The following is a 15,222-nucleotide window of genomic DNA, read 5'->3' as shown; positions in this document are numbered from 1 at the left end:
AAATTGACTTTTTGATCCTAAAAACATTGACTAAATTTCTATTTGTTGTTATATGCTTGCTAGAATTTGGTAGCTAGGTTTTGATAGTCTCAAAAAATAATTTGAGTAGTTTTTCCTGTTTTTCTATTCTCTTCACCTATGTGGCATAAGAGAATAAATAAATTCTTGGGAGTAATTTTGTTTGAGTCTATGTTAGCAAATCTCCCTCCTTTGGTATATTTTTAAATGTCTACTGATTTAGTATGATTTTCTATTTCATCTTGAATACATTTTCCTCATTTATATTTTCTTATATTAATCCACGTCATGTAAGTCTGTGTTCATAAATTACATATTGCTGGATTCTCTTGCTCTTCCTCCTTCTTTGTTTTTCCTAGTCTGGTTATCTCTTATTATATGGCATAAATGTTTATAAAAATAAGTAATGTATTGATCAATAGGTTTGAGCTAATCGTGGTACTTCTGTCAATTATTCTTTGACGTTGTTAGATCTAGACTGTTTTGCCTAGAGGTAATGGCTATTACTAATTAATGATAATTATTTGTCGCTAGGCTAAGAATATTATAGTTATTACTACCTTCAAGTCGTAAGTATATTTATGAAGTATAAATTGTTAGTACTTTACATATGAAGGCACCTGAGGCTTAGAGAACTTGAGTAGGTTACTTGGAAAAATTAAGTAGATTAGTAGATATCAAAGGCAAAATTATAAGATGATCCTCGAGATTCCCATCTCCTGGTGTATATGCCCTGTAAAATCTCCCCTTGGGTGTGAGTGAAACCTGTAAATATGATACTTCTTCCATGATTATATTATATGTAGAAAGAGATTTTACAGTGTTATTAACACCCCCAATAAGTGACTTTTATTTAATCAAACATGTGGTTGTCCTACATGGGCTGCCCTAATTAGATGGGCCTTTAACAAAACAAGAGGTAACAGCAGAGATTCTCCTGTTGTCCTTAAAAAAACAAACTGGCATGCTGTGAGAGGAGGAGGCCATGTGTCAAGGACCTGCGAATACCTTCTAAACGCTGAGAGTAGTCTTTACCTGGTAGCTAGCAAGAAAATGAGACCTGAGTCCTAGAGGCAGAATGAAATGAATTCTGCTACAATCATTGAACTTGGAAGAGAACTCTATTTCCTAGGTGAGATCACATCCCAGTCAGTACCTTGATTTCAGCATGGTGAGACTGAAAGCAAAGGATTTAGGTGACTGACACTTGTACACTGACTTATTGAAACTGTGAGACAGTACATTTATGTTGTTTTAAGACACGAAATTTGTAGTAATTTTTTAGGCAGTAAGAGAAAACTAATATACTAGATGTCTAGAGATTTAATAAGCATCAGAGATAATGTTTAAAGAAAATCTAACTTGAAAATTCATGTTCACAATTATGCTATCCATCTTACTTTAGTACATCTGTTACTGATAAGAAAAATTTAAAATATCTGGCTGTTGATCTGAAAAAGTGAACTACTATATAGTTTATGCATTTACAACTATCAAACTTGACAGCTTTGTCTTTATTTTTTTCTCACTGGCTGCAGAGTTCAATATTGTAGACGTGTGTTTTTATCATCTTCTGTCTTTCCTGTCTCATGCATATTTTCAAACTACTGTTTTATCTAAGTTTAGTAGGAAGAGTAATGTCTACTTTGTAGTGAGAAGTTAAAAAATGATAAGATTCTAATTTAATAAATAATGTAAACCTTTACTCCTTTTGGTAAATACATTTTAATAATACTTTCCTTTTCCATCAAAATTGGCTCAAAATATGCTTTTAAAAATAGTATTTTACTTTAATACTATTTAATACTAGTATTTAATATTATTTAATATTATTTAATATTTAATATTAATATTCAATAATTACTTAATGTTTAATATTAAAATATTAAATATTAATATTAATTATATTTCAGTTTTCTAGTGGAATATAATTTCTATTTTTATAATTAATATTAAAAATATTTAATAAGTATTAATATTTGATATTTAATAATATTAAATAAAATATTTAATATTATTTAATACTATTCTGGCCACTGTATTGACCAGTGCAAATTTAAGTAACAGTTATTTTAAATTACTGGAATCAATTATTCAATGTTGAATGAGAAACTGCTTTGCAGCAAGAATGTCTAAATTCAGGAAAATGCTTTTGAATCAAGTAAGATACTGATGAATAAAAATTCTCAAACTCTGGGTTATTTTTAGTTGCTGTGCACTTTTGTTCTCTTCATCATTTACATTTTTAAATTTTAATTTTTTAAATTATATTTTCTTCATCCTTTTATGTTTTCTTTTTGTATATAGTTCATCATATCTGGAATTCACTGCTATAGTACCTGATACTTTAATGATAATGATACCCTGAAATTGATAATTTTCTACTAATTATCAAGTTATTGAAAATACCAATAGTTACTAGCGTTTAAGAAATATATGAATTTAATAGGAAAAATTTGACTGACTTTTTGACTCACTAAATTTGTTTCAAAATATTATTGAGGCATCAAAATAAAAATCAGCAGTGTGCTTATGCGTTTGTCTTTACATAAATAATTTATACCCCATAATATGAGAAATTTCAGAACATAACGAACGGGCATGTCCCGAAGATTTTATGCATATGCCATTTATGCTACTGAGTGGGATGATTTTCTCCCATTCACCACAGCTGATGTTGTCTTGCCTATTGTGGAATTGCTTTCATTTTAAATAGCACATTCATAAAACAAAATATAATCATTATATTCAATTTTTATGTAAGTCCTCTTTTAATGTTTACAAAAAAGAAAAAAAAGAAAAAATAAGCCAAACGCAACCAATGAAAACTGTAAATGTTACCACACTCATGGAGGAAGTTAACAATGTAGGAAGCATGGTATGTGAAAAAAAAATCTGCTAAAATCCCGCAAAACTGGAGTACCCTTAAAGATTATTCTGAGTGGAGACTAGTATATGTGTCAGGAATAAAGCACAATGTTGAAAAGGTGGCTCTCATTCTTGTGCTTTTAAGCTAGTTATTAATACCTAGCATGGAAAACCAATTGGCCCTGTTCAACCAAAGCACAGTACTGAGTAGAACTTCTTACACATTTAAACTGTTGTAACCTAAATTCACATACTTGGAGCATGAATTTATTTTTCTTCTGGTTATCATGTTTCATTGTTATGTTTGTAAAAAAAATTTGCTGTCCAAATGTACCAAAGTGATGAAAGATCATTTTGAATTTTGTTTTGGCTACTAACTTCAACCTTTAAATTATTGGTCATATCATGTTTGTTCTTTTCTGTTTATTTAATCAACATTAATTAAACATAGGGTGCTAGATCTGTACAGGATGTTGAGATGTATTAAACTAAGATGCGTTCTGTAATCTCAGGGCTCCTACTCATCACATTGTGCTTATAAGTATATAGACTTCTTAACTCTATCCGCAAATGGAGAAACTGGGCTGGCATTATCTAACTCAACTCTCAACTCTGTTCAGTAGAAATTAAACGAGATCTCTGTTTGTGTTTTAACTTTTCTAGTAGCCACTACAAAAAGCTGTGGAAATAAATGAAATTAATTGAAATCGTACGTTTCATTTAACTCTTTATATCAAAATTATTTCCATGTCAACCAAAAGTAAATAATAAAAAATTTTAGTGAGATACTTGGCATTCCTTTTTTAATACTAACTTTTCAACATTCAATATGTATTTTATATTTATAGCACATCTTAAATGGTACTAGCCATGTTTCAATGTTTTATAGCCACATGTGGCTACTGTATTGAAAAGTGCAGATTTAAATAACAGTTAACATTGATTTTACCATTTTTATAATGCTATATCTAGATTCTCTACAGACAAAAGCCCAAAATATAATTTTGACAAGAGCTCTATTCTTCAAAAATATTTTTCATATAGAAAGTATTTTCACAGAGTAATTTAAAGTGTTTCTTTTGTTTGTTTGTTTGCCCAATACTAGGAAAGCAAAATTTTACCTCTAGCATTCTGAATTACATTGTCATAGGGCAACTCTCTGTTTCAGAAAAACACCATGAAAAGTTTTACGATTTTAATTAACCAAAAGTCTGTTAATTTATTTTAAATATTTATCTGTAACAATAAATCTGTCAAAAGTTTCCTTATTTATACTTGTATTTTTAACTTGTGAGCTAGTTGCTGAGTTGTTTAATTAGTTATTTAGTTATACTCCATCATCTACCATCATATGACTAACATGCTATTTTTCTTTTAAAACATTTAACAAAGATGATAGTTCTACATTGTGAGCATAATGCATAAATCTTTAATACCTTCTGTAGAATCTATTGACTTACTACAAAACTTTATTTAATTAGATACTAAAGAATACTGTTCACACGGTTTTAAAAATGTGGTAAAAGTCATTTGGGGGGAGTATTGGCATTCTATAAAACTAAAAAAAATTATAAATTGACAGAGATATCAAAATAGCCAGGAGTAATATCTGTATTATAGGCTTAATAGTAAGAAATAGCCTAAAAATATATAATTTCATATTCTCTTAGAGCTACCAGTGTGTGTGCCTATCTGATTGGGAAGGAAATTTTTGTGAACAAGAATCCAATGAGTGTAAAATGAATCCTTGCAAGAACAATTCCACCTGTACTGACCTTTACAAAAGCTATCGGTGAGTAACATATTTTTAGTTTTCTTCATGAAATTACTTGGAGTGCTCAGTGTCCTTGGGATACATCCAGACATTATTTTCACTTTAGATACATTTAATTAAAATAACCATCCAGCAATGAAGAGCCATTTACTGACAAGATGGTGTCACAATCATTTGAAATTTGAAAACACTGAAGGCCAGATGTCAACAAAGTATAAACAAATTTTAACTTGAAAAGGCAATGTTCCAATATGGTAATGATACAAATGCATTTACTTCTTCAAAACATGTTTTTGCCATCTTAACATTGTTTTGGACCTTTCCATGCAGTATGAGAACTACCACACTATGACAAGAAAGGAGTGAGTCCACTAAATTAAAACTTCCAATTTTTTACTTAGAGATTATTTTGAGTTTGGATAATTTAATAAAATTTTTGATATATTTTATGATATAAATTATCCACATATTCCATAATTCAATTGTATTAATTAGTTATTAGATGAGAATTCTGAAGAAACTCCAAATAGAAATTCTGAGTAGGTGTTTATGTATTATGCCCACCTTTTAATGGAGTTGTTTTTTGCTTGTTGAATAAGTTCCTTATAGATTCAGCGTATCACACCTTTATTGGATGCATAGATCGTGACTATTTTTCCCATTCTTTTTTTTTTTTTTTTTTAATAGAGAAACAACAGTGGGCCCAGGGGACCGGCACTCAGCATACCAAGGACCTGCACCGGCCTCTGAGTTCCCTCAGTTTTTATTGATTATTATCTTCATTATTTCAGCAAAAAGGAATGTAGTAGGAGGGCAGGGTGATAATAAGGAGAAGGTCAGCAACAAATATGTGAGCAATAGAATCTATGTCATAATTAAGTTCAAGGGAAGGTACTATGACTGGACATGCACGTAAGCCAGATTTATGTTTCTCTCCACCCAAACATGTCAGTGGAGTAAAGAATAACAAGGCAGCATTGCTGCAAACATGTCTCGCCTCCCACCATAGGGCGGTTTTTCTCTGATCTCAGCATTGAACAAATGTACAATCGGGTTTTATACCGAGACATTCAGTTCCCAGGGACAGGCAGGAGACAGTGGCCTTCCTCTATCTCAGCTTCAAGATGCTTTCCTCTTTTACTAATCCTCCTCAGCACAGACCCTTTACGGGTGTTGGGCTGGGGGACGGTCAGGTCTTTCTCATCCCAGGAGGCCATATTTCAGACTATCATATGTGGAGAAACCTTGGACAATACCCCGCTTTCAAGGGCAGAGGTCCCTACGGCTTTCCGCAGTGCATTGTGCCCCTGGTTTCAGACTATATTTCAGACTATCACATGGGGAGAATACTCCGCTTTATTTTTCCCATTCTGTCAGTTGTCTGTTTACTCCGTTGATAGTTTCCTTTGCTATGCAGAAGCTCCTTAGCTTAATCTTACTTGTCAATTTTTGGTTTTGTTGCAGTTGCTTTTGTGGACTCACTCATAAATTATTTATCAAGGCTGATGTCCAGAATGGTGTTTTCTAGGTTTTCTTCTAGGATTCTTATAGTCAGAGGTCTTATATTTATATATTTAGTCCATCCTGAGTTACTTTTTTGTGTATAGTAAAAGGTAAGGGTCCAGTTTCAGTCCTCTGCATATGGACAGCCAATTTTCCCAGCACCATTTATTGAATAGGGGGTCCTTCCCTCATTGCTTATTTTTGTTGATTTATCAAATATTAGATGGCTGTCAGTATGTTGCTTTATTTCTGGTTTTGCTATTCTGTTCCACTGATCTATGTGTCTGTTATTGTTGTTGTTTTACCAGTGCAATGCTGCCATGCTGTTTTTGGTTACTGTAGACATACGTATAGTTTGAAGTCAGGTAACATGATGCCTCCATCTTTTTTTATTTCCTCTCTAAGATTGCTTTAGTTATTCAACCTCTTTTTTCATTCTACATACATTTTAGTATAGTTTTTCTCTAATTCTGTGAAAAATGACATTCGTAGGTTGATAGGTTGAATCTGTGCATGCTTTGGGCATTATGGCCATTTTAATGATATGGATTCTTCCAAACCATGAACACGGGGTATTTTTTCATTTGTTTGTGTCATTACTGATTACTTTTAGCAGTGTTTTGTAGTTCTCCTTGTACAGATCTTTCACATCCTTGATTAGATGTATTCCTTGCTTTTTTGTTTGTTTGTTTTTTGTTTTTGGCGTGTGTGCTATTGTAAATGGGATTGCATATTGTAAATGGATTCTTGATTTGGCTCTCAGCTTGAATGTTATTGGTGCATAGAAATGTTACTGATTTTTATACATCGATTTTGTGTCCTGAAACTTTGCCAAATTTTTAATAAGTTCCAGGAGCCTTTTGGTGGAGTCTTCAGCATCTTCTAGGTGTAGAATCATATCATCAGTAAGGAGAGATAGTTTGACTTATTTTGTTCCTTTTTGGATACCTTTTATTTATTTCTCTTGCCTGATAGCTCTGGCTCGGACTTTCGGTACTGTGTTGAATAGAAGTTGTGAGGCTGGGCTTGTTCCAGTCCTCCAGAGGAATGCTTGTAGACTTTGCCCATTTAGTATGATGTTGGCTGTGGGTTTACCATAGATGGCTCTTATTATTTTGAGATATGTTTCTTAGATACCTAGTCTATTTAGGATTTTTAGCATGATGTTGAATTTCATAGCAGAATTTTCCACTTCTATTGGAATCATCATGTGTTTTTTGTTTTTAATTCTGTTTATGCAGTGAATCACATTTATTGATTTGTGTTTGGTGAAACAGTTTCATCCCAGGAATGAAGCTTAGCTGGAGAATTAACTTTTTGATGTGCTGCCATATTTAGCTTCCTAGTATTTTGTTGAGGGTCATAAGGTGTATTGGCCTGTAGTTTTCTTTTTGTGTTGTATCTTTTCCGGGTTTTGGTATCTCGATAATACTGGTTCATAGAGTGAGTTAGGGAGGAGTTCCTTCGACTTCATTTTTTTTTTTTTTGGAAGAGTTACAATAGAATGGGTACCAGCTTTTCTTTTTACATCTAGTAAAATTTGGCATGAATCCATCTGGTCTGGAGCTTTATTTAGTTGGTAGGTTGTTTTTTTTTAAATTACTGATTCAATTTCAAAACTTGGTGTTTTCAGGATTTCAATTTTTTTCTCATTCAATCTTGAGAGGTGGTGTGTTACCAGGTATTTATCCATTTCCTTTAGATTTTCTAGTTTATGTGTATGGAGGTGTTCATAAGGGTCTCTCAGAATCATTCTACTTCTGTGAGATCAGTTGTAATGTCACCTTTGTCATCTCTGACTGTACTTATTTGGATCTTCTGTCATTTTTTCTTTGTTAGTGTAGACAGTGGTTTATCAATCTTATTTATGCTTTCAAAAAACCAACTTCTGGTTAAGTTGATTATTTCCCTGGATTTTGGGGTCTTAATTTTGTAGTTCTGCTCTGATTTTAGTTCTTTTCTTTTGCTAGGTTTGGAATTAGTTTGCTCTTATGTTTCTGGTTTTCCAAGTATGATATTAGATCAGTAGTTTGATATCTTTCTGACATTTTGAGATATGCATTTAACAAGTGCCCCATAAACATATGAAAAACATGCTCAACATCATTAATCAGAGAAATCCAAATCAAAACCACAATGAGACAACATCTCACACACATCAGCATTGTTATTATTACAAAGTTAAAAAACCAACAGATGCTGATGAGGCATTGGAGAAAAGAGAACGTTTAAACACTGTTGTTGGGATATAAATTAGTTCAGCTACTGTGGAGAGCAGTTTGGAGATTTCTCAAAAACGTAACATAGAACTACCATTTCACCTACCAATCCCATTACTGCGCATATATCCAAAAGTAAATAAATCATTCTACCAAAAAGATACATGCACTCATGTAGTCATCTCAGCGCTACTCACCATAGCAAAGACATAGAACTAACCTAGGTTTCCATCAACGTGGGATTGCATAAAGAAAATGTGGTTCATATACACCATGGACATACTATGCAGCCATGAAGAAGAACAAAGTCATGTTCTTTGCAGCAACATGGATGTAGCTTGAGGCCATTTTTCTAGGTGAATTAATACAGAAACATAAAACCAAATATCATATATTCTCACTTATAAGTGGAAGCTAAACACTGGGTACTCGTGGACATAAAGATGGCAGTAATAAACACTGGGGAATTCTAGAGTGGGAAGGGAAGGAGGTAAGTATGGGTTGAAAAACTGACTGTTGGATACTATGCTCACTACCTGGGTGATGAGATCATTTGTACCCCAAACTCCAGCATCATGCAATATATCCATGTAACAGTTGCACATGTACTCCCTAAATCTAAAATAACACTTGAAGTTATTTTTAAAAAATGATGCATACACATGAAAAAGAAATTCTTAGTAGCTATTGCTATTATTCCAAAAGCTTAATAACCACGTATATATTTGTAATTTTTTTTTTTTTTTTGAGGCAGACTCTCACTCTGTTTTCCAGGCTGGAGTGCAGTGGCATGATCTTGGCTCACTACAACCTCCACCTCCTGGGTTCAAGTAATTCTCCTGCCTCAGCCTCCGAGTAGCTAGGATTACAGGTGCCTGACACCATGCCTGGATAATTTTTGTATTTGTAGTAGAGATGGAGTTTCACCATGTTAGCCAGGCTGGTCTCGAACTCCTGATCTCAAGTGACCTGCCCGCCTCGGCCTCCCAGAGTGCTCAGATTATAGGCATGAGCCACCATGCCCTGCCCTTGGTAAATAATTTTTAATCCTAGATTTGTTTGGTATACATTGTATCTCTTATGTAGATGCATAACCAAGTATATCATAACTAAATCCTTTTCTTGTTCAGAAGCAGATGAATTGCATACAAACACACTCAGATGATTATTTTACAAAGGAAAATGTTAGAATTATTTCAGAATGTCCTCCAAAATAAATCATACATTCTCTTTTGCCTTGTGATTAAGGTTGAGAATTCTGGATTATCTCATGCCTGTAAAACTTTTCACAAATGTTTCTAATTTTTTGGTGATTAAAGTGGGTTATAAGGTGCAGACTGTTCAACAGTAGGCAGTTTGCTTTATTAAATTGAATTCCACAATAGCTGGCAATAATGGCATAGATACTATGTGACAAAAAAAAGATAAATAAATAATTTTGGTAATATAGGAAAACTCACAATGCCAGTAGTTAGGATTAGTTAAAGATATATAAAAATAAAAAGACCCAGAGATATTTTTGTGACATTAGCAATTAGTAAGTTGATGTGTGAACACAAATTGATATTAATAACCTTTCCACCTGTATATTAGGAGAAATAATAAACTTTTGATGAACTAAAAACATAATATTAATTGTTATCTGTTTTATTTTTCTTACATTAATTAATTATAACCTATAATATGTACTATAAATTTTCTAGTATTTCTTTCATTGAGACTCTGATATATCCTTTTTTTGGCATTTAGCTCTTCCTATAATTTCTTAAGATAACTTGTATATGCGTTTCTGTATGTGTGCATTGACGCTGTTGGCAGTCACCAGACAAACACCACTGGGAACACACCTAGGGTTGCAAAAGTTGGGTTTATAACTCATTGCAACAAGGGAGAAAACACATCATATAGATCCACAGGGATATCTAAATAAAAGGATGTTAGAAAGGACTTACCGACTTGAGCTTGCTACTTGTATTTTGGGGGATGGTTTCAAAGAGTGCGTCTTTGCTCTGGATAAGTTGTGAAGAAGGGAGCAGAATTTTATTATTAGGTTTATGGTAAGTCTTACCTAGGAGGATGGAGGAAAAGACAAGAAAGAAGTGAAAGCCAATGTTTTCAAAAGAGGTAGCAATTACTTATATTAGCCATGACAGGGGATTGTTTTGTTAGTCTTTTGTTTGGGTGATGTTCCTGGTTTTGTCTCTATTTGATATGATTATAAGTTAGTCTAGTTTTTGTGATCTCTTATTTGCATAGATTAGCCATGTCTGATACTGATGTTCTATGAAATTGTTGAAATGGTCATCAGAAGAACACTTACACCTAGCTCTAAACCTGCTTTATACTATATGGCTAGCTCCTGAATATCCTGGCTATCAGAAGCTACTTTGCTCCTTCCCAAAACAATGTCTTATACATATGAGTTAAATACACGTGTGTATGTGTGTGTGTGTGTGTATGAAATACATCACTTATGTTTGTCCACCTATTGGTTCAAAATATTCTTATATATCCCAACAAAATGAGAGGACTCAAATATTAATTTATTGTCCAACATGGTATTAATTTTATTTAAATAAAAGTATCGCATTTGATATAGAAGTCTTAAAAATTGAAAACAAAATAAACAACATCTACAAGGCTTAATTCAAAATACTTTAATATTCATGATACATAATCAGTTTTTCTAGATAACCCTGACATGGCTTATTGTGAACTCCTAGTGATTTAAATGTATAAATGTTTCAGGAGATTTTGTTACCTAAATTAAGACAAACCCTTAGTCATTTCATCATTCCTAAGATTTTTGATATATTATTTGCTTTATTTATTTTCATATTTCAGATATTTGTTGCATTTTATCTGGCTATAAAATTTAAAGTTTAGCTGAATCAGATTTTCTGAATGTGCTTCTTCTTTGTGATTATAAAGATAATGTATTAATATGAACATTATATTCATATTGGCTTTTCTAGATTGTAAAGAGAAAAGAGCAGTCACTAAATATGCTATATTAATGAGATGAGCATAATGTATGTATTCCATATGTTGCATATAAATAGGATGACTTACAACTTAGGAATTTCCTTACCTAGTTATCTTTCTAAATAATAATTTTATTGAGACATAATTAACACACCATACAATTCACCTTTTTAGGTGTACAATTCAGTACAATAGTCCCCCTTTACTATTCCAAGGGAGATATGTTCCAAGACCCCCAGTGGATGTCTGAAAATCAAAGATAGCACTGAACTCTATACAGGGTTACACATATCCCTTAACTTACAATAGGGTTATTTTTCTGATAAACCCATTGTATATTGACAAAAATTGTAAGTTGGAAATGTACTTGTAAGTATTTAATATACTTACTGAATATCATAGCTTATCCTAGCCTCCCTTAAACATGCTCAGAACCTACATTAACTTACCGGTGGAGAAAAACACAATTCCTATTTTATAATAAATTATTGAATATCTCATGTAATTTATTGAATACTCCACTGAAAGCAAAAAAACATAATTGTTGTAAGCGTACTTGAAGTGTAGTTTCTACTTAATGTAAATTGCTTTTATCCCATTGTAAAGACAAGACATCACGTCAAACCAGTTGGGGACCATCTATATATAAATTATGTATTTTTCTACATATAACTATGGTGAAGTTTAAATATAAGTTAGGCACATTAAGAGATTAGCAACAATAACTACTAATTAAATAGAAAAATCATAACATACTGTAATAAAAGTGTGTCAATGTGGTCTCTCTCTCTCTCTCAAAATATCTTATTATACTATATTCATCTATTTTTAGAGCATGGTTGACTGCTGGTAACTGAAACCAGAAAGCAAAACCCTGGAAAAGGAGAGAACTACTATAGATTTAGTAGATTAGTAGAGAAGTACAACGATCACCACTATCTAATGTTAGAATACTTGTATTATTCCAAAGGAACTCATACCATTACCATAGCCTCTCCCCATTTCCTTCTTCCCCCTTGAAATAAATAAAGTCCCCCTAATCGACTTTGTATCTCTAGGATTTGTCTGTTCTGGACATTTCATATAAATGGAATCATGCAATATATGTTTTTTGGTGACTGGTTTGTTTGACTTAGCATAATATTTTCAAGATTTATGTCATAGCAGGTATAAGGACTTTGTTTCTTTTTTATGGCCAGATAACATTACATCATAAAGTTACAGCAAATTTGTTTATTTTTCAGCTGATAAACATGTTGATTATTACAACTTTTTGACTACTATGAATAACGCTGCTATAAACATGTGCAATACATGTCCAGACATATATTTTCAATTATTTTTCATATAAAACTAGAGTAGAATTGCTGGATCATAGAGTAACTCTGTGCTTAACTTTTAGAGGAACTTCCAAACTCTTTTCCAAAGTGAATGTATAATTTTTGCAGTACCACCAGCAGTGTATGAGAGTGTCAACTTCTCCACATCTTGCCAATGTTTGTTGATGTTTGTCTTTTTAACCCTTCTAGTAGGTGTGAAGTGGTATTTCAATGCACATTTGATTTTCATCTCCCTAAGGACTAATAATACAGCTCATCTTAACATGTGCTTTCTGACCTCGTGTATCTCTTTTTGGGAGAATATCTCCTCATATCATTTGCTCATTTGGGAATGGAAGTTATGTACCTTTTATCTTAGTTGTAAGAAACTTTATATATTTTGGATACAAGCCAATTATCAAATATGATTTGCAAATATTTTCTTCCATTATGTGAGTTATCTTTTTCTTCATGGTGTCCTTTCAGGCGCAAACAATTTTAATTTTGAGGACAACCAATTGACTCATTTTCTTTTGCCACTTTTGCTTTTCATATCATAGCTAAGAAATTGTTGTCTAACTGAAGATTACAATAATTTTATTTCTGTATTTTCTTCTATAAACTTTATATTTTTAGCTCTTATATTGAGATATAATCCATTTTGAGTTAGTTAATTTTTATGTGTGTGGTGTGAGGTAAAGGTCTAGCCTCATTCTTCTACACATGAATATCCAGTTGTCTCAGGATAATTTCTTAAAAATACTATTCTTTCCATATTAAATTATCTTGGTAACTTTAACATGAATTAGACAAACTTGTAAGGATTTCTAGACACTCTATTCTATTTATCTTTATTCTAATACCACACCCTCTTATTGTAGCTTTTAGTAAGTTTGAAGTCAGGAAATATGAATCCAACTTATTTTTTTGTTCCATCATTGTTTTGCTAAACTGGGATCCTTGTACTTCCATATGAATTTTAGTATCAGCTTGTTACTTTCTGAAGAAAATGGCAGCCATAACTTTAATAGAGATTTTATTGAATCTTCTTTAATTTCTTTCAATAATATTTTATTGTTTTCTATGTATACTTGTACTTCTTAGAATCTATTCTTAAGAATTTGAATCTTTTTATGTTATTAGAAATGGAATTGTCTTCATGCCATTTTCAGATTGTTCTTTGCTAGTGTATAGAGACAGCACTGATTTTTGTATATTGATGATGTATTTTTCAACATCAGTAAACTTATTTATTAGTTATAATAATTTTGGGTCGATTCCTTAGGATTTTTAATATCTGATAATGGAGACAATTTTGCTCCTACCTTTCCAATATTGATACGTTTTTTCTGTTTTCTGTTTAATTATCCCAACAACTTCCAGTACAATGTTGAATTTAGAAATGACAGACTAAATATCCTTGTCTTGTTTCTGAGCTTAAAAGAAAATCAAGCAGTCTTTCACCATAAAGTATGATGTTAGCTGTAGATTTTTCATGGGACACTTTACCAGATTTTGGACATTCCCTCCTGTTTCTGGTTTGTTGAGTGTTTTTTTTGTTTTGTTTTTTATAAAATGTGTTGAATGTTTTCAAATGCTATCAATGAAGCTGTTTATATGTGTAATTTGTCTTATATTCTATTAATATTGTATATTGCATTTAGTGGTTTTCTATTTTAAAACCAACCTTGCAGAACTAATATATATCCCAATTGGTCATAATGTATATTTCTTTGTATATGTTGCTGAATTCCATTTGCTAGTACTTCATGAAGGAATTTGGGGTCTGTATTCCTAAGGCATATTGATCTGTATTTTTCTTTTTTTGTCATATCTTTGACTGGATTTAGACTGGGTAATATTAGCCACATAGACCATGTTAAGAATTTTCCCCTTCTCTTTTGGAACAGTTGCAGAAGGATTGGTGTTCATTATTCTGTAAACATTTGGTAAAGTCACTGGTAAAGCAATCTACTCATGTACTTATTTTGTGGAACACATTTTTATTACTAAATCTCTTTGCTTATTGTAAGTTTATTGATATGCTATACTTTTTTGGGGTTACTTTCAGTGGTTTTACCTTTCTGTAAAGTTATCTATTTCATTTAGCCTTTATAATTGGTTACCATGTAATTGTTTAGTATTCTCTTTGAATCCTTTTTTGTTTTTGGAAGAGTGTAGTATTTTCTTCTCTTTCATTTCTGATTCTTGTATTCTGGGTCTTCTCTGTTTTTTCTTGATCATTCTAGTTAATGGTTTTTCAATTTTGGAAAGTACCAGTTTTAGATTTCATTGTGTTATTCTATTGCTTTTTTATTCTCTGCTTTATTAATTTATGCTTTAATTTTCATTATGTTCTCCTTCCTTTTGCTGTGAGTTTAGTTTTCACTATTGAATACAAAGTATATCTATTACAAATAGCATATAGTTGAACAATTTTTTCATTAAGCACATTCTGCCATTATTTGTCTTTTGATTGGAATGTTTACTCAATTTGCATTTACTGTAATTACGTAGAGTTTACTTCTGCTATTAT

General features: G+C 32.0%; 1 protein-coding gene across 1 annotated transcript in view; it reads left to right on the top strand.

Moving 5' to 3' along the window:
• LOC117978173 (protein eyes shut homolog) overlaps window positions 1-15,222 on the top strand; it is a 441,914-nt gene that overhangs the window by 292,927 nt on the left and 133,765 nt on the right. Inside the window, exon 4 of the mRNA XM_063605341.1 lies at window positions 4,557-4,678. Coding sequence (XP_063461411.1) covers window positions 4,557-4,678 — 122 coding nt within the window. The remainder of the gene's footprint in view (window positions 1-4,556; window positions 4,679-15,222) is intronic.

This window comes from Pan paniscus, chromosome 5 (assembly GCF_029289425.2).
Source record: "Pan paniscus chromosome 5, NHGRI_mPanPan1-v2.0_pri, whole genome shotgun sequence".
Lineage (NCBI taxonomy): Eukaryota > Metazoa > Chordata > Mammalia > Primates > Hominidae > Pan > Pan paniscus.
The sequence above is the reverse complement of the archived record's forward strand: the minus strand, read 5'-3'. Positions and strand labels throughout refer to the sequence as shown.